Source organism: Hyperolius riggenbachi, chromosome 8 (genome assembly GCF_040937935.1).
Source record: "Hyperolius riggenbachi isolate aHypRig1 chromosome 8, aHypRig1.pri, whole genome shotgun sequence".
In the NCBI taxonomy this organism is placed as follows: domain Eukaryota; kingdom Metazoa; phylum Chordata; class Amphibia; order Anura; family Hyperoliidae; genus Hyperolius; species Hyperolius riggenbachi.
In genome coordinates, this window is record NC_090653.1 from 69,951,862 (window position 1) to 69,979,183 (window position 27,322).

The 27,322-nt window shown below is 44.0% G+C and overlaps 1 protein-coding gene and 1 long non-coding RNA gene across 3 annotated transcripts in view; one reads left to right on the top strand and one right to left on the bottom strand.

Annotated features, from left to right (window-relative positions):
• The window catches only part of LOC137528195 (thymus-specific serine protease-like), a 38,576-nt gene extending 17,354 nt beyond the window's left edge, over positions 1-21,222 (bottom strand). Inside the window, exons 1-6 of the mRNA XM_068249457.1 lie at positions 21,111-21,222; positions 14,238-14,419; positions 13,018-13,117; positions 11,043-11,172; positions 5,891-6,014; positions 3,273-3,350 (exon numbers count right to left, since the gene is read on the bottom strand). Of these exons, the coding sequence (XP_068105558.1) occupies positions 3,273-3,350; positions 5,891-6,014; positions 11,043-11,172; positions 13,018-13,117; positions 14,238-14,419; positions 21,111-21,222 (726 nt within the window). The remainder of the gene's footprint in view (positions 1-3,272; positions 3,351-5,890; positions 6,015-11,042; positions 11,173-13,017; positions 13,118-14,237; positions 14,420-21,110) is intronic.
• A 130-nt stretch (positions 21,223-21,352) lies between these two features.
• The window catches only part of LOC137528900 (uncharacterized), a 176,014-nt gene continuing 170,044 nt past the window's right edge, over positions 21,353-27,322 (top strand). Inside the window, exons 1-2 of one of the 2 annotated variants that reach the window (XR_011023494.1) lie at positions 21,353-22,021; positions 25,314-25,437. This is a non-coding gene — a long non-coding RNA (uncharacterized lncRNA). The remainder of the gene's footprint in view (positions 22,022-25,313; positions 25,438-27,322) is intronic. The other variant, XR_011023495.1, reaches the window with a different exon arrangement.

Genomic DNA, 27,322 nt, shown 5'->3' on the forward strand with positions numbered 1-27,322 from the left:
ATGCCACGACAGCAAAGTGTCAGGACCATGGTCATGACATCACACTAAGGGAGGGGGTTTCACCACAATATCGGGGGTTGGGGTATTAGTTTGGGTATTTGGCTGAGTTCAGATCCTGTTTATTGTATCTACATACATCCTAAGACAGTAGCCAGATTTAAGCATTTGCAGTATTGGGTAAAAAACAAACAAACATAAAAATGTGCCCCTTTCTATAGTACTAATCAGGAGGGTGGGGGAAGTGGCCAACATAAATACAGGTAGGCCCGTTAATCTCAGATGTCAACTGACAGTCAACCTATTGTTACCCTCACTGGTCGATTTGCCATCAGATTCGACCAACAGATAGATCCCTCTCTGATCGAATCTGATCAGAGAGGGATCGTATGGCTACCTTTACTGCAAACAGATTGTGAACCGATTTCAGCCTGAAACCGCGCCGGCGGAGCAGGTAATGTATGCGGGCTCTATTGTGTCGGTCGTCGGGCACTCGAACGCCGCTAGCGACGCGCTCCCTACCCACGGGCGATCGGCGGTAATTTTCCACACAGAGCGATCGGACGGGATAGATCGAAATTCGGCGTGTAGCGGGAACGATGTGACAGCAGATTCGATCCCAGTGATCGAATCTGCTGTCGATCTGGCGGGAATCGGCCTAGTGTATCGCTAGCTTTATTGTTGTATCTGTTTTCCTAATGCTGAATACACACGGTTCATTCCCGCATCGAATGCGTTGCTCAATTCCCGACGAATCGTTTATTCCCAAACATTTCCGAGCGCATTTCGATGATTTTTAGGTCGATTGCCATGTAAAGTATGGCAAATCAACCTAACGATCCATTGAACCGCAAATCGGACATGTCGGAAATATACGAATCGACGGGAATAAAGCGGCGCATCGACGGGAATCGAGTGTGGGAACGAACCGTGTGTATCCAGCATTAGACTGTTGGTTGATGTGATGTTATTTTAAGCTGTATGCATTAAAAATAGTGTTACCCAAAAAATACTCTACGCCTCTTCCAATCAAAAAAATAAATAAATACTGAGAAGCAACTATACCCACCCCCCAGATAACACTAAGGCTGCATTTCCACTTGTGCGGTATCGCCGGGAAATCACCGCAGACGAAATCGCATGCGTTTTTTCCCGCGATTTCGCATGCGATTTAGCATAGGGTAGTAGGTGGGCGATTTTAACCATGTCACTGCCTGTGTAAATTAACATCACCTCCTATGCGAAATCGCGGGGAAAAACGCATGCCAAAATCGCATGCGATTTCCCTATTAGATACATTGAATGCGATTCACTTAGCGGTGTGCGGGGAGCGAATTCTGACGGCTCTGCCGTGCAGATTTTCCCCGCACACAAAAACGCTCCGCACAACGCACAAGTGGAAACAGGCCCATCCACTTGTATTGGCTGTGCGAATCCGCATGCGGATTCGCTATAGTGGAAATGAGCCCTGAGGGAGGCCAAGCCACTGTGACCTCCCCAAGAGCAACATTCAGGGCTCGTTCCCACTGTTGCGACGCGATTTCGGCCGCATTCCGACGCTTGTAAAAACGCATGCGGATGCGTTTCCACATGCGTTTTTACCCGCGATTTCGCATGGCAGGGTGCCATGCGAAATTAACCATGACACTGCCAGGGCTAAATAAAATTGAAAAAGGTGCGAAATCGCACGCGAAATCGCGGGTAAAAACGCATGTAACAAATGCATGCGTTTTTACTATTAAATACATTAGCGGCGATTCGCACGGATTCCCGACGCAGGCGAAATCGTTGGCTCTTTTGTGCGTTTTTTTCACGCTGAAAAAAACGCACCTCAACAACGCTACAGTGGAAACAGGCCCATCCACTTGTATTACATGTGCGGATCTGCATGCGTTGGACGCATGCAGATTCGCGATAGTGGAAACGAGCCCTAAAGGTACAACATTTTCCTCAAATGTGAACATTTGTTCAGATTCTTACACTTGAAAAAACAATGGAGTATGTGGGGGGAAAATAAAAAATCAATGTGAAATGATCCTATGGGCGACTGGAATACAGAATTTTGTTGATCCAAAAGTTGGATTTTATTGTTAAAAATGTGAAATATCACCTAGGTGAAAGCTCAGGAGAAAAAAAAAAAAAAAAAAAAGGATTGGTTCGGGCCCAAAGTGCCTGAACTGGCCCATTTATGGGAATAACCGATAATTACCTTGCAATAACTTACGAAAATATAATCAAATTATTGCATCTGAAAAAATATTGTATGGTGAATGGCCACCTTAACAAGACAAGGCTAACAGACACCATGTGACATCACCAGATGGTTTAAAGCGGATCCGAGATGAAAAACTAACTATAGCAAGTAACTTGCCTATATTTCTTATCCAAAGTTTAGATAGTTTACACAGCGAATCTAGCTGCAAACAGCTTCAACAGTATATTATTATTATTTAGTAGTTATACAGCGGCGACATAATCCCTACCATTGCCATATGTCTATATTATGTAGTGTAAGTACTGTAGTCTAGGGCCAATTTTTAGGGAGAGCCAATTAACTTATCTGTATGTTTTTTGAATGTGGGAGGAAACCGGAGTGCCCGGAGGAAACCCACGCAGACACAGAGAGAACATACAAACTCTTTGCAGATAGTGCCCTGGCTGGGATTCGAACCAGGGACCCAGCGCTGCAAGGCGAGAGAGCTAACCACTTTGCCACCGTGCTGCCCATATGATTATATGATATATGATTATTTCTTCCTGTGATACAATGAGAGTAGTCATATTCTGCTTGTCATTAAACACAGGCAAGCTGCTCTGCATCTCCACCCCTCAGCCTGTGCAAACTCCACTCCTCTCTCCACCCCCTTGCCTCTGAAGTCTCTGGCTGGTAACACCTCCTCCTCCCGAGACAGAGCTCCCATGAGCTCTTGCTACATGGGTCTCCGAATGCCTGGGCGCTTTAAAAGCTGTGGGCCCGGCTTGTTTAGTTTATAGGGAATTAGGTTATTAAAACAAACAAAAGTATTTGGCTTGAGGAATGCCCCATAAACTATACGTAAGGGGCACAATTGTGCAATGAGTAAAAATTCACCTTGGATCCACTTTAACCTTTTTACGTAATGGTAAGCTCGCAGTAATGAATGGGAAAAAAAGCTGTTAAGTACTATATAGGTCTATTTTTAAGGTCCCACACAACTCCTTCTCAAACCAGATCTGCCGTTTGTCACTTTTAGGTGGTATCTAATTATAAAAGTAATAGCCATTTGTTCCAGGACCTTGTTGTAACCTTTGAAGTTCAGCTCGGCTCTGACCGGGGCAGAGGAGGCCACAGCTGCATAAACCAGGTGGGGGAACTGTAACAAAAATAAAGAACACAACATAAAAATGTAAGTATTAAAAAAGGTGGCAAATCTAGAGAATACAATTTAAAGTGAACCAGTGACGAAGCACCTATATTATTATATATATATATATATATATATATATATATATATATATATATATATATATATATATATATATATATATATATATATATATATATATATATATATATATATATATATATATATATATCCTGAGCAAACCCAGACTGAATGCTCAGTCAGGGATTTTATCAGGTCTGATTAGAAGCAGGCTGAACAGTGATGAATGGAAACAGAGAGCACGGTAGGTGTTTTCTCTAATGTTCCCACTGATATATATACTGTATATGGTAAAATACATGAGAGGTGCTTCGTCTCTGGTTCACTCCAGAGATCATTTGTGTGTTACTACTGCATAATCCCACAGGATTAGATTCCACATACAACTCAATATCTGGAAAATCCAAACCAGGGGATCACTGATCATAAGTAAGGCCTCTCTTCCATGAGCACCTGACAGGCGGTAAATTCCAAGCCCGTCGGCTGCATCTCTCCCCCAGCAGGGGACTTGCTAGTGGTGGACAGGCCCATGGAGTTGAAGACGCAATAGGAGACGGTTTTGCGCCGTATGGTAACGTCACCACATGCCAGCCCTGGTCACGCATGGTGTTATAACCCCTGCAATTCGGCTGCATTACAATTGCACCCGAATGGCATTCATGGGTGGCAGACGGGATTCTGAACTAATCGACAAATGAGCAACTCAGAAGTCCGTGGAAAAGAGACCCAAGATGGCCAATGGCTGCTTGATGTCAGAGGCACGCGCAAATCAAGTCAGGTGCCAGTCATCAGACCCCTGAGCAAGGTTAACTTATGAGTCACACATTCAGTGCAACACTTACCTTTACGCATGCACATCGCCTAAAGCTTCATTTTAGTACAAAGGAACAGGTGCCAAACTGCCTCTGAATTATTATGAAGCTTGTTAATCAGACGATGGCAGCTTCTATCACACAGCGATTCCTTTAACCTCCCTAGCAGTACAATTACTGCAGATTTTAGGGTTGAAAAGCAGTGCAATTTTTTTCACAAGCTTTTTAGACCCTAAAACCAGTAAAAAAAAAAAATGTATATATTATATAACGTTAGAGAGATTGGATCCAGCGCTGCTATTCTCCCTCCGTCCCCGGGTGTCGCCCTACCCCTATTGCGAGATCACTGTCTGTCGGCGTCTGAAACCCAGGGGATGCGAGTTACAAACGCCCGCTGCGCGCAGGCTCTGCATATTCCTCTTGAGGCCACCACAAGTCAGGCTCGGGGTTACTGCTCTGAACCAACCAACCCCATCACTGCCACATAACGCCAGTCCTGCACTCCCTTCACTGGCTACCTATAGAATGGAGGGTCCTATTCAAGATCGGCCTACTGACATTTAAAGGGACTCCGAGCAGTACAGAAACTATGGAAAGATGCATATCATTTTAAAGCTCTCTTTCTCCTCTTTCCAATGATATATAAACCGCCACCCTACGCCTTTTAGTTTTTGCTATTTTCGCGATCGAAATTGCTGCGGCCGCGATTTCGAGCGCAAAAATAGAGAAAACTAAAAAGGCGTATGGCGACGATTTAGGTGTCGTCAGAAAGAGGAGAAAAAGCTTTAAAATGATATCCATCTTTCCATAGTTATATTGTATTACACAGGGCGACTTTTTCTCAAAGTCAGCAGCTCCATTCCGCGGCCATTTCGATCGCGAAAATAGCGAAAACTAAAAGGCGTAGAATGGCAGTTTATATATCATTGGAAATTGGAGAAAGAGAGCTTTAAAATGATATGCATCTTTCCATAGTTTCTGCACTGCTCAGAGTCCCTTTAAATCACTGAATAATCTGGTCCCTGGATACATGAAAGATATGTTGCAGCTGTGTAGCAATCCCTGCATTCTCAGATCCACAGGTTCTAATAATCTAGTCATACCCAGAGTCCACATGGAAACTTTTGGTCCCAGAGCCTTCTGTCATGCTGCTCCTACGTTTTGGAACTCCTTACCTCAACAGATCAGGACAGCTCCATCCCTGGACGTGTTTAAATCCAGACTGAAAACCCACCTGTTCAGTTTGGCATTTGCAAAATTATAACTTTTGTTGTGTGAATACTTCATCCTATTACCAATTACTGAATCTGAGAGAGCCTTAGCGCTTGGAGTCCTATGGGAGAAAAGCGCTATAGAAATATTATTGTATTGTATTGAACTGCGGATTTCTGGCCAGAGCCTGAATAGGGACTACCACGAAATTAAACCACCACTTAAAACAAGAAGTTTACCATCCACATGCCACCAGCCTTCGGGTGCATTTACACATCCAATTTTAACTGCAAATGTTACCGCTTCCATGTAGTAGGAGAGCTTACCTACATAATCTGTTCAAAGTATTTCAAATCTGTTTGACCTCATGCCACATAGAAGTGTTAAAATTGGATGTGTGTACGCACCATAAGCACCAAACATGGTGTAAGAATGAAGCCTCACCTTTAATCTGAACCAAGCAGAGAGAGATCCGGGATAGGAGCCTCCAAAGCAGATCCAGCTGTTATGCTGGGTTAGGTTGTACTTCTGCGAGATGTAGAGGTGGAAGGAAGCCAGGTCTGCAAGTCTGACAGAGACAAATGTGTGCACAAAATCAGTGGCAGAAAACCATGTCCCATTTCATACAACCCTGTATAGTTCATTTATGTGTCTCCCCATTACCAGGATGGGAGGGATAGCTTTACATACACTGGTAAATGCTTTAAAGTGGACCTGACCTGACCTCATGCACAGGACACAAAAAAACACAGATTAATGCACCCAGTTTGTGTTAAGAGTAAAGAGCCTGTCTAATTCCACCTTAGCTGCAAGTAATCACAATTGTTAGCTTATGAATTCGGCAGAACAGCTATTTTTTAAACACAGGATCTTAACCCTTTATCTGCTTCCATGAAAGCAGGAAGCAGACACACTGCAAATTTTTTTTAGGAAGTCTGTGGCCTGTAACAAGTTCTGAGTTTTCTGTAAAAGTTATTATGCTGTTGCTTATCTTTTAGAGTGGGAGGGGAAGTTCTGAGTTCAGGTCCGCTTTATGGATGATGTGATGAATAGGTTTTTAAGGGCAAAATCAGGCCAAGCACTGATATAAACAGGTTATGCGTGGCACACACAGTAATGTGTCAATCATGGAGTCAACATGCTCTGAGTCAGGGCTGCTAATTCTGCCTTGTTGGGTACTACCAAGCTGTTCAAATTGTCAGGGGAGGGGCACAGACACAGCTTTATCCGGAAACTGCAACCTACAGCTGTGGAAGTCCATTTTCAGGATGTGTCCCACATAAAAACCATTCCCCATTTCAAGACCCAATAAAAACTTTTTCTTCTTAACCTCCTTGGCGGTACATTGTTTTTGCCAATGAGGCTGCATTGCAATTTTTTTGTCATTTTTTTTTTGTTTCATGTAGCTACCTGAGTGGTAGCTACATGAAACGCCACTAGAGGTCGCATATGCCCCTCTAGTCCGATCGCCGCCGGCAACAACAGCAAACAGGAGATTGCGTATAGAACGCGATCTCCTGTTTGGCTTCTCCTGTCGCCATGGCTATGATCGGAATGACGTCATGGACGTCAGCCGACGTCCTGACGTCAGGAGCATCCGATCCAGCCCTTTGCGCTGCCCAGGACTGATAGGTCCGGGCTGCGCAGGGCTCTGGCAGGGGGGCCCTCTTCCGCCGCTGCGTGCGGCTCATCGTCGATCAGGCTGTACACGCGGCTAGCAAAGTGCTAGCTGCGCTTACGGCAGTTTACAGACTGAAAAGCGCCCCACCAGGGGCTGAGATATCCTCCGCGGCGGCTTACCCCGTGTCCAGCACGGGGTTACCGCTAAGGAGGTCAAACAAAACAGACATTAAAACAAAATGCCAGCACTGAAGCATTTCAAAATCATTGGGAAGGTCTATAGGTCAACACGGAAGCATTTACTCCAGTGGTCCTTCCCACTTCATTGAATGCTTCACAATGGCATTTTTTTTTAAAGGGGTTCTTTTGCGAAAAAAGTAGGCAGTTAAAAAATGTGACAGATGACAGGTTTTGGGCCAGTCCATCTTTTTATGGGGGATTCTCAGGGCTTTCTTTGTTTTCAACAGCATTTCCTGAACAGCAGTTTTACTGCCAAAATAGCAAGATACCAGCCAGCCTCCCTAATCACTTGCACACTATTATGTCAGTTAGATTTTGCAACTGTTGTTCAGGAAATGCTGTTGAAAACAAAGAAAGCCCTGAGAATCCCCCTTAAAAAGATGGACAGGCCCAAAACCTGTCATCTGTCACATTTTTTAACTGCCTACTTTTTTCGCGAAAGAACCCCTTTAAGTCCCTCTCCAGGCAAAATCTGAAAATATAACCAGAGGTGTAACTACTAAATTACCAGTCCACCCAGCAAAAAAAGTCTTAAATCCACCCCCACATGCATCCTGCCATCTCTTGGTGACTCCTACAGTCAGGAGGCACACCAGTCAGAGATTTTTAGTATTTATATAGCGCTGACATCTTCCATAGCGCTGTATAGAGTATATTGTCTTGTCACTAACTGTCCCTCAGACTGGCTCACAATCTCTGTATGTATCGTGTAGTGTCTAGGGCTAATTTAGGGGAAGCCAACAGCAATGATTATATAGTAATTCAAGTCTATGGCGACGCAGTAAGTGTAAACGACAGGAGTGCATTGCCTGTGGGCATGCGGACCAACGGGAATCCCAGTGAAGTACTTCCTGTCCAGCAGGAAATATGTCACAGAATAGGGGCGGGCCTATGCAGGTGACCATGTCGTTGCACTCTGTCGCAGGGTCATTTAAAATGAAGATTCATGAGGTAATCCCATGGCAGTTGTCTGCACATTTCTCCTAATTACTTTGGGGGTCCAGCCAGTGAGTGAGTCCTCATCTAGTGAACAGCTTATGAATGGCAAAGAAAAAATATACTTTTTCTAAATAAATACGGAAGCTTAACCACTTCACCACTGAGGGGTTTTACCCCCTGAGCACCAGAGCAATTTTCAGCACTCCTTCCATTCATTCGTCTATATCTTTATCATTACTTATCACAATGAAATGAACTATATCTTGTTTTTTCCGCCACCAATTAGGCTTTCTTTAGGTGGGACATTATGCCAAGAATTACTTTATTCTAAATGTGTTTTAATGGGAAAATAGGAAAAATGTGGGAAAAAAAATTATTTTTCAGTTTTCGGCCATTATAGTTTTTAAATAATGCATGCTACTGTAATTAAAACCCATGAAATTTGCCCTTTTGTCCCAGTTATAAAACCGTTTAAATTATGTCCCTATCACAATGTTTGGCGCCAATATTTTATTTGGAAATAAAGGTGCATTTTTTTCAGTTTTGCGTCCATCCCTAATTACAAGCCCATAGTTTATAAAGTTACAGTGTTGTACCCTCCTGACATAAATATTTAAAAATGTTCAGTCCCTAAGGTAACTATTTTTTTTTTTTTTTTTTTTAAATTTAAATTACAAAAAAAAAAATTAAAAAAAAAAAAAAAGGGGGAGTGTGGGAGGTAATGAGTTAATTTTTTGTGTATAATTAATTAATTTGTATGTGAAAAATGTTTAGGGTGTAGTTTTACTATTTGGCCACAAGATAGCAACAGTAACTTTTTGTTTAATGCGACCTCCAAGCGTCCTTCCGGATGCTTATAGGAAGTACTAGGAGGCTGGGTAAGCTGTTTTTTTTTCTCACAATGATCGCGCTGCTTAGCGGAAAAGCAGCGGATCATTGCGGGGCTTAGAACAACGAACGGGAATGGATTTTCCCATTCATTGATCTCCGGGCGAGCGGTGTGTTTACCCGCGGGAGTGCGCGCTAGAGCGAACGGGAGCGCGGGCAGCGGCGGGAGCGCGGAAAGTACGGATTTCTCCGTCCCTGGGGGTTAAAGGATGGAAAAAGGGACGGAGAAATTCGTACGGGCGGGGGTAAACTGGTTAAACTCCTCTTCCATCACTGCTGCAGTAAAGAAAGCTCTAACATTCAGATAAAAGAAATGAGGAAGAGATGATTAATTCCTGCTGAACAAAGGAGTTCTTTTATCTTTTCCACGTAGCAATAAAGCAAGAAGCCTTCCTGCTACAGAAGCTGCCAAGCTGTGATTTGTGTATACGGAAGCAGAGCATGTAAAATTATGCCCGTTATACTCTATAGCAGTTTTTATCCTAAGCCCCGCCTTCCAGTACAGTTCAGTGCCAGTCATGCGGGTGGAAATTCTAATTACACTTAGACATTAGGCAGAACAAGGAGGTCACAGTGCTCCTATTATGAAAACCAGCAATATAAACCGAAGGAAACTAAAGGGGAACTCCAAGTCAGGGCTGCAACAGTACCAGTCTCTACATTACATTAGAGTAACCAAGCAGCTCGGGGTGACCCACACCACAAGGAATGTATAGGGCAGTGATGGCAAACCTTTCAGAGGCCGAGTGCCCAAACTGTGACCCAACATCAACTTATTTATCACTGAGTGCCAATGGAGGGGGGGGCGCTTGTATGCGAGTATATACGGTATCTGTATATGTAAAATGCTTTAGGGTGTAGTTTTACTATTTGAGCTACTGAGCCTGCGCAGTACAGCCCGGAGGATGTCCGATGACATCAGCGCGCACCAGTGAGACGCAGATTGGAGCGCAGAAGAGGCCCGACCTGGCTAGAAGAGGCCCGACCTGGCGCGCCACCGGAGGGTACCTCCTGCCTGCCATGGGCTGGAGGAAGCCCCAGGTAAGTGGATGTGGATTTTTATTTTTTTTGGATCTTTCCTGAACCTTCCCTAAAGGTTATTATGCTGATGATTATCTATTAAAGCAGTGAGGAAGTTCTGAGTTCAGGTCCGCTTTAAAGGGGAACTTCAGCCTAAACAAACATACTGTCATCAAGTTAATTAGTTATGTTAATTAGAATAGATAGGTAATATAATCTCTTACCCACCCTGTTTTAAAAGAACAGGCAAATGTTTGGGATTCATAGGGGCTGCCATCTTTTTGGTTGAAAGGAGGTCACAAGGAGCAGGAGACACAGTTCCAACTATCCTGTGTCCTGATTACCCCTCCCAGCTGCACACGCAAGGCTTCAAAATGTCAAATTCAAAATGTAAAAAAAAAATAAAATAAATATTTGCACCAAAATAGCAGAATGAGAATAAAATCAGAAATCCCATCATGCTTTACACAGCATCAGGGGAAAAAAGCCCAGGCAGTTTTCTTCTGTGCAGCTAAAAATGAGGCTTGTATAAAAGAAAAAAAAAGTTCTGATGCTGTGAAACTGTTAAAGAAACACAAAGCCTTTTCAGTGCTGCTGAGTCGATTTTTAGTCCGGAGGTTCACTTTAAGATGTGATGGCAAAATAATGTACATTTCATCATAAAGTGCAGCTGCAGAAGTGGTCAAGCCTGTCTAACAAGCAGAAGTGCGAGTGGGCACTGAAATGTTACAGGATATTGTGGTTTTCTGGACTTCCCCTGTTAAGTGGTTTGATTTGATCACACTGTGACTAGAAGCAAGCCTGACTATTTGCAGTTGGCTGACGTGAGCTGTGGATGGACAGTCCATGATCAGTTTGTCCCGCCCATTGTTTATGCCTCAATACTTACGCCTGTTGACTAGACAGGTATCTAATGGCTTCCAGGGTGAGTCCATCTTTGTTAATGCTGGCTCCATAATACCGATGTTCCAGGGACACTAAGAGTGCACCATGCTTCTCGGCCAACTCCACATGCTCTCCTAGATAGACAACACAGAAACTCTGGTGGGCATATTATCTTATATATTGGAGGGGAGAAGGTGAGGATCACACTACAAGAGTAACACTGCTTTTATTCCTTAAAGAGTAACTGTCAGGCTGCAGAAGCTAATTTAAACCTCTATTCTCCTGTGTTAAACAGTTTAGAAGGAAGCCAAAAAGGCATTACCGAAGATAAAAATCTCTCTTACCTTTGATGTGTGCTTATCAGCAAAGCTGTTAGACCCAAGCAGGACGCAAGCCGCATACCATACTGCAAAGCATTCTGGGGCCCTCCCCTCGGCTGCTAATGAGACTACAGGATTGAGTTTCAGCAGCTTGTAATCAGTCCAGCGCATAGCACTGATAAATCTCCGGGCAGAGTACACTGCAGGAGTCCGCTATTGTTCCTAGCCACATGGCTAATTAATATTCACTGCACACTGTGTTATTCAGTACGAGCTTTTCTGTGATCAGGAAGCAGGCAGGACTTGACGACACATTTGGCTTCATAGGAGACAGACAATCATGGAACCTGCCATGAGCTGTCAGGAGCATCAATCTCTGCATATACTATATAAAAATTCTGTGAAATTCAAACCTGGACAGTGAAATGCATATGTAATGTAAGTACAGCCAATCTTTAGCTACTGATATATGTGTTTATTTTCTCTGAGACCTTATACCTAACAGCTCCTCTTTAAACATTAAGCCCTGTACATAAGCTCAAGCAGTGTTGCTCAATGAGGACCGGGATCTAATTACTGGGGAGACATTGCAGGGATGAGGCTGTGCGGTCTGCAGCAGCTGGCAGCACAGTGTTTGGTCTTACGGAATTGGGGGGGGGATGATTGGGGCGTGAAGCAGCAGCACAGTTATGATGCCACACGGCAGGCAGAACGATGCTCTTAGCCAAAACTGGTCGAGAGGGGTTCATGGCTGCCGTACACACGGTGGCTTCTCATTTACAGAGCTTCACAAACATCACCAGCTAGTCACTATGTTTAGAAGTCTATCTGAACTTAGCCTTGCTCAAAGGAATACATTAACTTTAGCTTCCTATCTGCATAGCCAACAGAATTCTGAGATGAAAGAAGGGAGACACAGAAAGCCTGATATACTGTAGTATGTACTGGAAATGTGAGATTGAAAGGGTAAGTATAATGTTATACTGACGTCTAGGTTAACATCCAGGCAACCACTGTATAGGCAGGTGGGAAGTATTAGACCTGTCCCCACTCAGGAACAAGAAGTCGCTCTCTGTAGATCGGAAAAAGTGGCCAAATCCCCTCCACCAGGGGTGGACACGGTAATTGTACAGTTGTACAGAGGCGCCAATAAGAGAAAAAATAAATAAATAAAATTATATTTCAACAAAAACAATTTACATACTCTAGACAAGTGCAATGCGTTTCGCGGGTATATCTCACTTCATCAGGCTATAATTTAAAGGCTATAAAAACTCATGCAATCTAGTAGCAAGCTTAGCGCCTCTGTTTAGAGGCCAAAATGCGCTAAGCTTGCTACTAGATTGCATGAAAATGTTTACTCCACATTATAACCCGATGAAGTGGGATACGCCCGTGAAACGTGTTGCACTTGTCTGGAGCATGTAAATAAATTGTTGTTGAAAAAAAAAAAAAAAAAAACACAGCATCTTGTGCTTACCTCAGGAAGGTAAGTCTGGTGGACGAACACCCCAGTTTTTAATCTCTCTTTTACAGTACTGGCGCCTCTGTACAACTGTAGAATTCTGAGATGAAACAACATTCATCCGCCATGTCCAGTAAGGAGTAGCTGGCCATAAGCACAAAGTGATGTGATATGTCAAATATTTTGGTACCAACCTGCCAGGACTGAGAATTCAGATTCAGCACTCTCGCCACCAATAAAAAGGAAAACAGGTCCTCCTGGACGCTGCCAGAACTCTTCGTTAATCCAGAAGCGCTATATACGCAGGAAGAAAATAGGATAGCATAAGCAACAAGAAACTAGTTCTACAGACCCATACAAAACAAGCAGTATTCACCCTATGTAGAATACAATAGCAATCATCCCAAAAAATCCAACATGGATGATTGCTGAAGACTAAGCAGCAGGGGGATGTGTGCACACTTGGTACTGTCAACTGAAAACAGTCATGAAGGACCATTTTGAGAGAGACAAAAGGTTACTGCAGCTGAAGCGTAGCTAAGCAGTCCATTGTTGGTATTCCATTCCTTGCAGCAAGTGTTGCAATCTGTGAATCTGTAGAGCTCTGGAGAGGCACTGACCGCTCACAGCAAAAAGGAGCACAGGGCACAGATGCTGCATGTTTCTATACAAACTCCATGCTGCAGTTAGGGTTGGGACCCACTAGAGCAATATTGGCAGCGTTTTCCGATCGCTGGCAATCCCAAAAAAAGCATTGCCAGGGAATTCAAATGGTGGGGAACCCAAAAGTGTGATTGTGATTAGGGTTAATCGCAATCACAGGATATGCAGTATTTCGGGCAATCAATGCTATGTATAGAAGCACTGCAAAATCACGTTTTGATTTTTAAATAAAGTTAATTATACTTACTGAGTGTTCCCATGTCCTGCTTCCGCTCGTAGCCCCGCTTAAGGTGCGTACACATGAACTACTTCCGCCAACGGCGGGTCCGTCAGACCCTCCCGCTGAGCGGATCGTTCAGAAACAGCCTTATCAGTCTGCCGACAGCACGTGCACACGCGCTACTGTCGGCTAATGTCCGCCCAGCGGGAGGGTCTGACGGACCCATCATTGGCGGAAGTAGTGCGTGTGTATGCACCTTTAGCAGAAGAGACCACAGGCTCTTCTCTGATTGGTCCTAGAGAAGCACCTATGTCCTCTTCCATTAGGGGGTGGGGCTATGGATGGAAGCCGGGTCACCGGTTAATAAGTTAATAACGTTTATTAAAAAAAAAAAAAAAAAAAAAACACACGCAAATTGGAAGTGATGCACTTGCGCAATTTAAAAGTGCTGCAGCGATTCCTAGTGGGTAACAGCCCTATCAGTCTGCTCTTCACTGACCCATGTAAAGATCTGCCCCTGTATCCACTGACCTGCTGGTAGGTGCCGTTGTTCCTTCTGTTGAAGTGGTCCAATGGTTGCGTGATGTAGCCTTCTACAGCTGGCAAATAGGAAGGTACTCCCCTTGGTACTCCAAAGCGCCTGCTGATGGATTTATAGTTCTGGATCTCTCTTTGCTGGAGAATCTTATTCCGGATCTGCCTCTGGTTCCAGGCTGCAGGGAAATAGAAGATGGGTAACTTCATGAGAACTGGGATTACAATAGAGCCGAGGCTTAGATTTCACTCGCTGAAAGCTTAAAAAGTAGGAAAACAGCTCAATACACAATACATCTAACGTGAGGTGTTTTATTTGCCAACATGCTTCTAACTCTATGTAGCTAGTCAGGCCCGGCCATGATGCCACCTGAATGACGTGAATCAGGCGGCATCATGTGTCAGGTAGCGTCCTGCTCTCCCTCCGCAGCAGCTGCTCATTTGCCTTCTGAGCAGCGGCCGCCGCCTCCAGGATAGCTTGTCCCCCTCTTCGCTACTACTACAATAGTCCTCAGATCAGCAGCGACCTGCAGCACCTCACTGACGGGAGGAAAGAGTCTCCCATAGTGGTGCATTACAAGAAGAACTTGCTTCCTATATATGCACCGCTACCAGGGGAACCGCACTCCTGCCTTCACAGTGAAAGGAGGGAAGTGGTTCACCTGGTAACGGCACATATACAGGAAGTAAGTACTTTCTGGAATGCGCCATAGCAAGTTTCCCTCAGGCAGCAAAAAGTCTAGAACTAGCCCTGTAGCCAGTCCTGTCTGGTTCTAGACAACCCAGCAGCGTAGAGAGAGAACAGCAAACAAGCAGACCATGTGTCGTACACAAGCTAGATAACATCTGTTGCATGCTTGTTTAGGATCTATGGCTAAAAGCATTAGAGGCAGAGAATCCACAGGATAGCCAGGCAACTGGTATTGTTTAGAAGGAAATAAATATGGCAGCCTGCATATCCCTCTTGCCTCAGTTGTCCTTTAACGTGAACTTGAACCAAGTAAAATTATTATTAACAAACACATGTGGTACCCACAAATGAATATTACCCACTTACCTCGCCCTCAGTTCCTCTCAGAAGCTCACCACTTTCTTCTAACAATTTCTTTCAGTTCTGACAAGATTTTGTCAGCACTGAAATATATCAGATGCTGTCAGTTATACCTGAAAGGCCAACTGGTGAGCAAAGGAATGTCCATGTTTCACTATGGCTTACTATATGACCATATTTCACTATGTGCTGATCTGGGTGCAGTTATGTGGTCATTGCCATTTATAAAATGGAGGACGGAGAATTCCATTGATCACTGTGGACAAACAAGATGTGGAGAGAAGAAACAGATTGAGGAGCAGACAACACGGGAAGCAAGTATGACCTGTGTATGTTTATTTTGACTTTTAATACTTTTCAGTTCAGGTTTTCTATACATTCTTGTAAGAATTGATCTAGCATAGATCAGCAATGCCGGCAGCCATGGGCAGGAGCGCAGGGCACTCAGAGAATGGGTGCAGGATTTTTGTGGGTAGGAATGTGGAGAAGCTGTGCATGTAAGATATCCGATTGGTCACCATAGGTATCTTTCCAACTTTAGCTTGAAGTTATAGATATTAGCCCTTTGGAGAGTATAGATCTCTGTGAGAGGCCACAGTACTGGGTGCTGGTAGAGTTCCTAGTGATGGCCTATATGAATTAGCAGCAGTGGGCTGGCCAGTGTCTGTGCACTAGGGTTTAGGGCAAGGCAGGGCAGAGGGAAGTAAAGGGGGGGGGGGGGAAGGAGATCATTAACAAAAACAGCTGACAAAATCTCAAGCTTCATACGCATAAACTGAGACCAAAAATACAAAAGTCACACTATCTAGTTATCCATTTCAGCATTACACAACAGGCCCCACAGAGTGACGACAGCATTTCAGTCACGCGTCTCTAGAGCTTGCCTCAGCAAAGACAATCTCACTTCACCAATGGGGAAGCGATGCAGGAAACTCTATAGCCTGGTCATGAAACTTAGAGGAGAGCTTTGGGGCACTCTGATCCACAGACAGCACTGATCCACTCCTGGCTTTCATACAGGAAATTATAACTGAAGTCAAATAAAGGTTATGGCACACAAAAGCAGGGCTGTGGAGTCGGTCCAAGAATCCACCGACTCCGACTCCTCAGTTTAGGATTCCACCGACTCCGACTCCACGACTCCGACTCCTCTAATTTGCATATTACAATTTTGTTGATTAAAAGTATGTAACATGAAATTCGTCTCTTAACTGCCAACGCTTAGGAATTTTACAAGACAACTGAAGTGAGAAGGATATGTAGACTACTATATTTATTCCCTTTAGACTAAAACTAGTCCTTGGTAAGAGTACTTGTAAAAGGTACAAACCGGAACAAAGAACATCTATCAGGCCCTAGGCAATGTAAGTGTGGGTACATGTAAGAATGATGTGCAGGTACTCTGCAGGGGAATGAGGAGATTCTTCCTCTATTACACATTCTTCATGCACAATCTGAACAAGGTTTATGGGTGACAGACAACACCTCTGTGTTCAATGTGCACAGCATTCTCAGTGGATTCCTGCAGCTCTGTGGGGAGTGCATATGTAGAGTATAGTACTACTGTGTAACAAAGTAAACCTGAGACAGATGAAATTAAAGTTTTATACATACCTGGGGCTTCCTCCAGCCGCCTTCAGGATAATCAGTCCCTGTATGTCCTCCTCCACCACCTGGATCTTCTGCTATGAGTCCAGGTACTTGAGCCAGTCAGGCGTAGTGCGCATGCACACACTCCGCCGCCAGGAGCATACTACACCTGTGCAGCACTATTGCGCAGGTGCAGAATGTTCCTGGCTGTGGGAGCGGCATGCGGCCGGACAGCGCTGACTGGCTGAATTACCAGGACTCATAGCAGAAGATCCGGGTGGTGGAGGACAGCGAGGGACTGATTAGCCTGAAGGGGGCTGGAGGAAGCCCCAGGTATGTATAAAACTTTACTTTTCATCCGTTTCAGTTACCCTTTAATTTGTAGTCACCAAACCAAATTTTAATAACATATCACATTATTTGATTTCATCAGCAAAGGGAGTGCATACATTTGCATAAATCAGCATCAATGCAGAATTATTTCCATCTCGTTGACCATCTCTATTAGTGACACAGCTACACATCAGGCTTTATTCTTACAGCATAGATGTTATTTAGTATATATAAGAGATTCCTGTGTACACATCATATTATATACAGTCACAATCAGATATGTATATCTGACCTTAAAAATACGGGGACTGCTTTATTGAAGCAGCACAAGTAACTAATTTTGACTGGTTTATTTCATTTTTGTGGACTAAGCACAGCTATTACTGTATATATATATATATATATATATATATATATATATATATATATATATATATATATATATATACTGTATATATACATTATTTTTAATGACTATTATCTGAGAAATAGAACATTTTATCATATTTTCTATTTTAATTACAGTTACAAATTCATTAGGAGTCGGAGTCGGAGTCAGTGCATTTTTTCCCGACTCCGACTCCAGGCACCCAAAATTGCCCGACTCCACGACTACGACTCCACGACTACGACTCCACGACCCTGCACAAAAGACCCATAGATGGTTGCTGTGGAGTTGGAGGTTTTAGAAAATGATGATTCGGATGATTTTTGTACCAAATCCACAGCCCAGGCAAGTATTAGCCTAAGGAGTCAGAGTCGAGGCCATGTTGGGTACCTGGAATCGGAGGTTTCATAAACTGAGGAGTCGGATGATTTTTGTACCGACGCCACAGCCCTGGTTACATCTATGCAATGTGATGCAATGCGTTTCCTCTGCATGTAACCTAACTGGAATATTGAAGGGCCATTATCGTGAAAAATTGTAAAATTAAAAAAAAATAAAAATACATGTAAAGGCATAAAAATAAGAAGTACATTTCTTCCAGAGTAAAATGAGCCATAAATTACTTTTGCTGTCACTTATTGTGGGTAGTAGTAATCTGACAGAACTGACAGGTTAGTCCATCTCTTCTTCTTCTTCTTCTTCTTCTTTGGGGATCCTCAGCATGGCCTTTATTCTTTATAAAGACACTCCCTGACAAGGAAAATATCCGATATGTTTTCGATCGAATAAGGGATTGATTGATTGATTGATTGATTTCAGACCAGTACTAAACAAAAAACGACCCTTTTCTTGATCGACAGCAGATTGGACAAAAAAATGATTAATTATCTGGAAATTTCCCATTGATCAGACAGACAAATTGCATGGTGTGTATTAGCCTGCAAACATAGCAAGTGTGTTTGGATCCTTAGCCAGGGACACTACAAATGCAAGGGGGATACTTAAGAAATCACTTGTGTGTTATGCCTGGTACACACTATGCAATCTCCCATCCGATCGATGGGTTGAACTGATCATTTAAAGAGAACCCGAGGTGGGTTTGAAGAATTTTATCTGCATACAGAGGCTGGATCTGCCTATACAACCCAGCCTCTGTTGCTATCCCAAACCCCCCTAAGGTCCCCCTGCACTCTGCAATCCCTCATAAATCACAGCCGTGCTGTGAGGCTGTGTTTACATCTGTAGTGTCAGTCTCAGCTGCTCCCCTGCCTCCTGCATAGCTCCGGTCCCTGCCCCGTCCCTTCCCTCCAATCAGCAGGGAGGGAAGGGATGCAGGCGGGGACTGGAGTTCTGCAGGAGGCGGGGAGAGCAGCAGACTGACACTATAGAGATAAACACAGCCAGCTCTGACAAGCTGTTTGTCAGCAGCGTGGCTGTGATTTATGAGGGATTGCAGAGTGCAGGGGGACCTTAGGGGGGTTTGGGATAGCAACAGAGGCTGGGCTGTATAGGCAGATCCAGCCTCTGTATGCAGATAACATTATTTAAACACACCTCGGGTTCTCTTTAAGACAGATCCGATTAGGTTTACAAACAATTTTGTGCAGAAGCGATCAGAAAAAAAAACAGAAACCTGATCAGACCTGTCAGAAATTGTCGATACGACCAATCAATCTGACCAAACCTTTTTACAGGCCCAGGCAGACCGGGTGACCGCCAGGTGAAGTGGCAGACAGGGGGGGGGGGGGGGGGGGGGCACGGTGCAGCAACAGAGGGAGCGGGCACAGCGCTTAACAACCGAACTTCCTCGAGCCACGTTTCCTTAATCTTCTTCCTCCCAGGCGTCGGTTGCGCTGGTAACAACGCCCCCTGTGATGACGTAACTGCATGTCATCACAAGGGGCGCTGTTATCAACACTGTGACGGATGCCTTGGAGGAAGGAAATTGAAGAAAGCGTGGATCAAACATGAGTTCTTCAGTGTTATGCCCGCTCTCCTCGCCGCTGCCTGGCTATACTGGGAGCATCTTTGCCAGGCTACCTATACTAGGGGGCCTTATACCTGGCTAACCGATACTGCGCAGGCCATGGACAGGTAATGTCTACTTTACACTGGGCAGTGGGACGACAGCGGTGGATGCAGGGCACAAGGCGGATTCCTGATCAATTTAGGATGAAATTGAGCGGGAATCGGGGAGTGTGTAAATGTGTGTGTGTGTTTTGTCTCTTGCATACAGTAGGGACTAGAAAATTGTGAGAACCTCTGAGGGACATTAAGTGACAAGACAATATACTCTGTACAGCGCTGCGTAATATGTTGGTGCTATATAAATACATTGCTAGATGTATGGCTACCTTAACACCAGAAACAAGCACGCAGCTTGTCAGATCTGACAATGACGTCAGAAACACCTGATATGCTGCATGCTTGTTCAGGGTCTATGGATAAAAGTATTACAGGCAGAGGATCAACAGCACAGCAAGACAACTATTATTACTAATGCTAGGAATACACGGTACGTTTTGTACCGCTGAATCGATTGATAAAATCCGACGTGCCGGATCGATTCCGCGCTCGATACCGCAGGCAGGACAATGGAAGAAAACGAGCAGAAGATAAGAAGCGCCCGCGGGGACGCGCTGTAATCGATCCAGCGGCTCGATTCAGCGGTACAAAACGTATTGTGTATTCCTAGCATTAGAATGAAATAAATATGGCAGCCTCCATATCCCACTTGCTTCAGTTGTCCTTTAAAGGACAACTGAAGTAAAAAGACTATGGAGGCTGCCATGTTTATTTCCTTTTATGCCAGTTGCCTGGCAGCCCTGCTGGTCTGTTTGGCTGCAGAAGCATGCAGCCAGTCAGTCAGGTCTGACAATGTCAGAAACACCTGATCTGCTGCATGCTTGTTCAGGTCTATGGCTGAAAGTATTAGAGGCAGAGGATCAGCAGAGCTGCCAGGCAACTGGTATTGCTTAAAAGGAAATAAACATGGCAGCCTCCATATACCTCTCTCTTCAGTTGTCCTTTAAAAGAGGCAGATAATGAGCAGAACAAATTTGCATTGTTTAAAAAATAAATACAGCAGCCTCTAATATTCCTCTCACTTCAGGTGTCCTTAAAGTGATCAGCAGCACACTTTAACCTATGGGTCTTGCCACTATGAAATGACTGAATACCTATAGAGTGATCGGCATAAATATGGTAAGGGAGTCTGAACTGCTGTTTACAGATGTCTAGTGATTTTATAATAGTGGGGATCTATCAGCTAATCACCACTGTAACAGCAAACATTATATATATATATATATATATATATATATATATATATATATATATATATATATATATATAGACACAAATATACTTCAGACTGCTTGTAAAGGAAAAGGGAAGGAAGTATACAGGGGTTAGCCTTGGCTCCCTATATTAGATACTTAGTGACAGAAAACATCAGAAGGGTTTGCAACAGTTAATCTAATATAGCATTGCAATATATTCTACTTACTTCCATCGGATTCCCTCAGGAGGGGCAACAGGAGCAGCAGAGGCAGCCACAGACCAGCCATGATGTTTAGGAGAAGATGTGAAACAGAAAGTGTGTCTCTATTACCAGGCATTGTACATGCAGTCACATGAGTGGAGGCGGGTCACATGATTCCGGAAACTTCTGATTGGCTGATAGAGTTGCACACTCAGCTCGGAGGTTTTGCTCATTTGCTGAGTGGGGAAGCAGAAGGCACGTGACCTGTGGCTGGACTGATTCACTAACTTCTGAGGCTACTAATGACGAAATGCTGCTGTTTTAACATTGAGATGACGTAACGTGTTATATTCATATGTTCCGAATGATAGCAACGTTCAAGTTGATGCGTCTCCCGGTATTACAGATCTGCTGTAGTAGTGCATTAGCTAATGGAAGGAAATTGGGAATGAGTCTGGTGTTTTTATTTTTAGGTTGGCCCTACACTACATGCACTGATTTCTGCACCTGATTTGGTCAGTTGCCCTTATGGTGCACTATTTCTCCCTACACAACTGTAGTGGGAGGTATATGGAGGCTGCCACGTCACCACTCGGCCTCCTGAAGAAGGCCAACGTATATTGGCAGAAACGCGTTGAGGTTTCTATCTTCTATGTATGAAGTTGGTGGCGGAGACCGTGGATAGGGTAAACCGCGGAAGCGCGCAGCGGCTACCTATGTAACAAGATCCAGAGGTCTTCTTCCGAGTGGTGACGTCACCCGAAAAGAAAAACCAACACTAACGAAAGTTACGTTGAGCAGGAAGTGCGGCGAGCGAAGCTCTGTATCTTCTAAGCGGAAGTGACGCGAACTGCACTGGGAGGCCAGCGTGGAGTGCACTGAGGGAGCCGTACAACAGCGGACGTTCCCGGCTGACGACTGTATCGCCAGGAGGGGTATGTGGAATATATAAGGATCCGCACAACGGACTGTCACTTGTATAACCCCCTGTTAGGCAACTGGACTGTATTGACACTTGCAATCCGTAATTGGAATACGGGATATGATTGGAGGAGGTCCATCAGAACGGACTTCTAACTAACACAAGTCCCTGCCTAGATTTGTATATGCATATAGGGGCAGGATCCTAAACATATTGGGAAAGCACTATATCTCCATTTTTGACAAATCTTTTACATATTTTTTACACTTTTATATTTTTTATTCTCTGCATATTTTTCTGAAGGGCCCTTCAGTGGTGTGCATGAAGGAATGGTGTGGAGTGGATGAACGGACTGGGGTATGATATGCTCTTGTACTTTTTATCAATAGATTTATGAAATAAAGTGAACTGATTATAGTAGCGCGTGTCTGACATATATAAATTTAACAGTTTAGTACAACTTGAGGGTTTGAGGGACCCCTCTGTCGTACACGCTGCTTATTTGTTGGGGGTTTCCCCTCTAGCGCATGGTAGCAATTATTATTAGATTTTAGAAATCGCCCTAAAAGCCCTTGTGCAATGATTCCTTATGAGAGTGTTCACATATGAGTGGTTCCGCTTCCAAAAGCGACATCTGTACCATTTTCTGAGCGCTTTGGCTCAATGGAAGGTGTAGGGAAATCGCAAAGTGCTTGAAAAAGCGATTTGTATAGCAATTTCCCTAGTGCTTTTATGAATAAATACATTGTATTTATTCATTTCCGGGTGAAAGAGTTCACTTCCTGACTGGGGTCAGGAAGTGAAAAAACGAATCGCTCTGCAAAAGCACTTAGAATAGTGCTTACACAAAATTAGTCAATGCTCACAAAATGCCGGGAATCGCTTTAAAAAATCGCACACAAAAGCGTACATCACTTGCGATTTATAATGTAAACATAACCTTAGTGCAGCCAATAACTCATCCAAGCCCCCAAGTGCAGCAATTATTCACTCTCCTTCCTGCAGCCCAGTAAGGGACTACAATGGTCCTAAAAGCCCCCTTACTACTACTTAGTAAGGAGGGTTTTAGGACCATTGTAGTCCCTTACACACTCCAGTGAGTTCTGGTTTACCATGAGCTTGCTGGTTAGTCTGTACCTCTCGGTGTTACAAGCCCTACTCCATAGACCCAAATTAATCCATGCCATGCACTGATGAGGATCAAACAATCCGAAACAGTCTGTATGCATGTTGGATTATTCTGGCTCTGTACAAATTAACAAGCTGACACATCATTGCATTCCAGCGGTTCTGGAGGTGTGTTTAGCTTCTAAGGGTGACGATGCTTAATTTGCATATATTCAGTGGTGATGCACCGGAGACATCTCAAGCTCACTCCAACCTGAATTATCACAAATTCTTTCTGTTTTAAGAAAGCAAACTTTTGTTTTTCTTTATCAAGAAAGTGTCACTTACCACTGGATAAATTGCTGCAAATGGGATTGTCACTATTAGTACACGCATTCATCAGTATTGCCAGTGACTCGTGTATAAGTCGACCCCTATACTTTTATATAGTGAGTCAGACCTAAATTTCTAGACTTATAGTTGAGTATATACGGTGCTTGTAATTACGTGAAAATGTAAAATATGCTTCTTTGGGAATAAGTTAGGACACTTTCACATGCGCAGCTGTCAAGCGCTGAAGTCTCCTCCTGTCAGCTACTCTCCTGCATGGCGGTACCGGTGCTGTACAAGCCACGCACGGTGTGAGATCTGAGTGTGGCCGCAGCTGTCGCTTTTCTCTGACGCCCAGTAACACCAACGCGTGACACACGTGGTGTTAGAACTGCTGTAATTCTGCTGCATTTAAATTGCACCCAAATTGCCCTGGCGGCAGAAGACGGGAGGCTGAACTGCTCAGCAAACGCGCAGTTCAGTCATCTGTATGACAAGGGGTTAAATATGCTTGAGAGGGAGGACCCAACGCTGTCTGTATTGTATAACTCTGTATTGTATGACTCCATGGGGGGGCCACCTGTGCAGCACTGGTGCCGAGTGCAAACACACTGACTTCACCACCTGTCAGTTGCCCGTGTGAAAGGGGCCTAAGTGGTGTGAGTGTAGTTTGTTGCTCCCTTGTTAAAGGACAACTGTAGCGAGAGGTACGTGGAACCTGCCATATTTATTTCCTTTTAAGCCATACCAGTTGCCTGGCTGCCTTGCTGATCCTCTGCCTCTAATGCTTTTAGCCATAGACCTTGAACAAGCATGCAGCAGATCAGGTGTTTCTGACATTATTGTCAGATCTGACAAGATTAGCTGCATGCTTTTTTCTGGTGTTATTCAAACACTACTGCAGCCAAATAGATCAGCAGAGCTGCCAGGCGACTGGTATTGTTCAATAGGAAATAAATATGGCAGCCTCCATATTCTTCTCACTTCAATTCTCCTTTAAAATATTCATTGGTAAATGCCCATTCCCAATTCATTTTTGAATATTATTTTGATTGAGATTGGTTGACTGGAAACCTAGTTTTTAATTGTGGTTCCTTTTTTTTTCAAACCAAACGTCTGATTAATTAAAGAGGAGCTGTCAGCCATACTATCTCAGAAAAAAAACACATATATATAAGTAGATAAATACTTGCTCTACTTACATATGTATTGCACTGTCCACATTTTGATTTTAGTGATTTTTCTACAGAGAAAAAAAGAGAAAACCCTTCTTAGCATTTTCCATTTTCAGTGTGGCTATTTTAAAGCCAATCATAATGTAATTTCCTCCCTTAATCTCCTCTGCCTGATTTGCCCGCCCTTCACTATAGAAAGTGCATTGGCTCAGCATGCAAAATATTGGCCAATCAAAGAGGAACAGAGGTGTGGGAGGGGAAAACAGGAGGGAAAGAGGCTTCAGGCTGCATTAGTTAAGTCTGAGGGGAAGTAGAGAAGCAAAAGAGGACAACCCAGCATGCCCTGCAACTTCCTTTTTGCGTACCAAATTTTGTGTGTACCAAATAGGAGTCAGGTACACTGGGGAATGAGCATTTATCAACAAGAAAAGTAATAGTGATTTTTGGATTTCCTGGTTATCATCCTTATTACTTGTTTACCAGATAAAAAGAAATAATTGATTTTTGATGTTATGCCCGACAGTTACACTGTTACAAGATTTAACTTGTGTAGGTCCACCTGTATTCAGCTAATTTTTTTTGGGGGGGGAAATCAACAACATATCAATATAACTGCATGTTCAACTGCAGCTTTGCATGGTAATTACCCAGAAATGCATAAAATGTGAAATATGTTGTCTTATTTTTACCCAGCATTCTCCTGGTGATGGGAACAATGGAGAAACTGCAGCGTTGGTTGCTGGTGTGCACAAATCCCACTTCAACAACCAAGGGAGAGAGGCTGGGAGATAACTAAAGAGTGTTTATATCATCAAAGGTCAGTGTTCAATGTAAAGGTGGCCATACATCAGGTGACAGATTATAATCCAATCAGATGATTATTGGTTGCATGTATCAATCGGACATGCTGCAAGATGTGAGGCCGCCATGCCAGACCGTGTGCCTGGCGGTAACAGCGTGTGATATTGGAATGCGCGACGATTGCGACAGAACCCCCGAAGCTGTCCCCATTAATGTAAAATGTGCCCCGTGCATGAATACTTTACCTGCCGGTGTTCACAGCTGGCTCCCTCCTCTTCCTCACATACATGCGCCCCACATAGTTGCCGACATATGGCACATGGGCAACCACATGGGGTGCGTGTGTGTAAGAAAGAGGATGCTTCTGTACATGCATGTTATAAGGACGACTATCAAGTAAAATGCACTATAAATTACTTTTTTTTTATGTCGCTGTCACTTAAAGTAAACCTGAGATGAATTAAAAGAAAAAATCCTACATACCTGGGGCTTCCTCCAGCCCCCTCTGGACTGATCACTCCCTCACTGCTGCCGCCGTCCTCTACCTCCTGGATCCTCCACTACGGCTCCCAGTAATTTAGGAGTCTGGGCTTACTACGCATGTGCAGCCCGGCCGCGCAAACCCCATCGCATTCTGTACCTGCGCAGTACTACTGCACAGGCACAGAACACTCCCAGCTGCGGGAGCATTGTATGTGGGGAGGGTGAGGCCGAACTCTGCCTGTGCCAAGTGACTGAAGCAGGCCCATTTCTACGGGCGTGCAAATGGTGCAACCCCCGGGGCGCCGGATTGAGCGGCAGGAAGGGTGGGCTCAGCAGCGGGGGGTGCTGGCATAGCGGAGTTTAAACTCACCTTCCTCGATCCCTGCATGCAGCCTCTATCTTCTTCCTGTCTAAGGCGTCCATCGCATTGGTAACAGCGCCTCCTGTGATGACATAACCACATGTCATCACGGGGGGGGGGGGGGCTCTTACCAATGTGACAGACACTGGAAACAGGAAGAAGAAAGAGGCTACAGGAGTGCGGGGATCGAGGAAGGTGCATTGAAACTCCACTCTACCCAATCTCCCCCACCCATGCTTGCTACCTATGCTGGAGACACCTACCTATCTAACCTATACTACGGGCACCTACCTATCTAACCTATACTGCGGGCACTGGCACCTACACATCTAACCGATACTTGCAGAGCTCCTAGTTATGTAACCTATACTGGGGGCAACTATACTGGCTACCTATACTGGGGGGGATCTATAGCTGGCTACATATACTGGGGGCAACTAGACATGGCTAACTTATACTGCAGACACCTATACTTGTCTCTACGTGGGAGGATTTTTACACCCTCGCAGCAATTTAGCCTAGAAACTGCCCTGGGCCGAAGTTACTGGGAGGACTGCAGAGGATCCAGGAGGCGGAGGACAGTGGCAAGGAAGCGATTGGGCCGGAGGGGGCTGGTGGAAGCACCAGGTATGTATGATTTTTTCCTTTGAATTCATCTATGGTCATATACAGATTGCCACCCGACGTGCCCAAAAGATAGATCCTTCTCTGATCTGAATCTCATGAGAGGGATCTATTCCTGCCACACACTGCACATAGATTTTTAATAGTTTTCAGCTTGAAAACAAACAAAAATCTGTTGAACTATGCTCTGTAATGCTAGGTACAAACCATACAATTTTCTGGCAGATTTCCCTGCCAGATCGATTATTTCCAACATGTTCAATGGGAATTTCGATCGATTTTTTTTATTTTATTTTATTTATTTTTTTTGATTTTCCGTTTTTAAATTATTTTTTAATTGTTTTTTCGATGTATTTTCGTTCAGTTCTACGAAAATCGATTACAAAAAGATTGAAAAAAACAATTAAAAAAAGATCGGAAAATCGAAAAAATT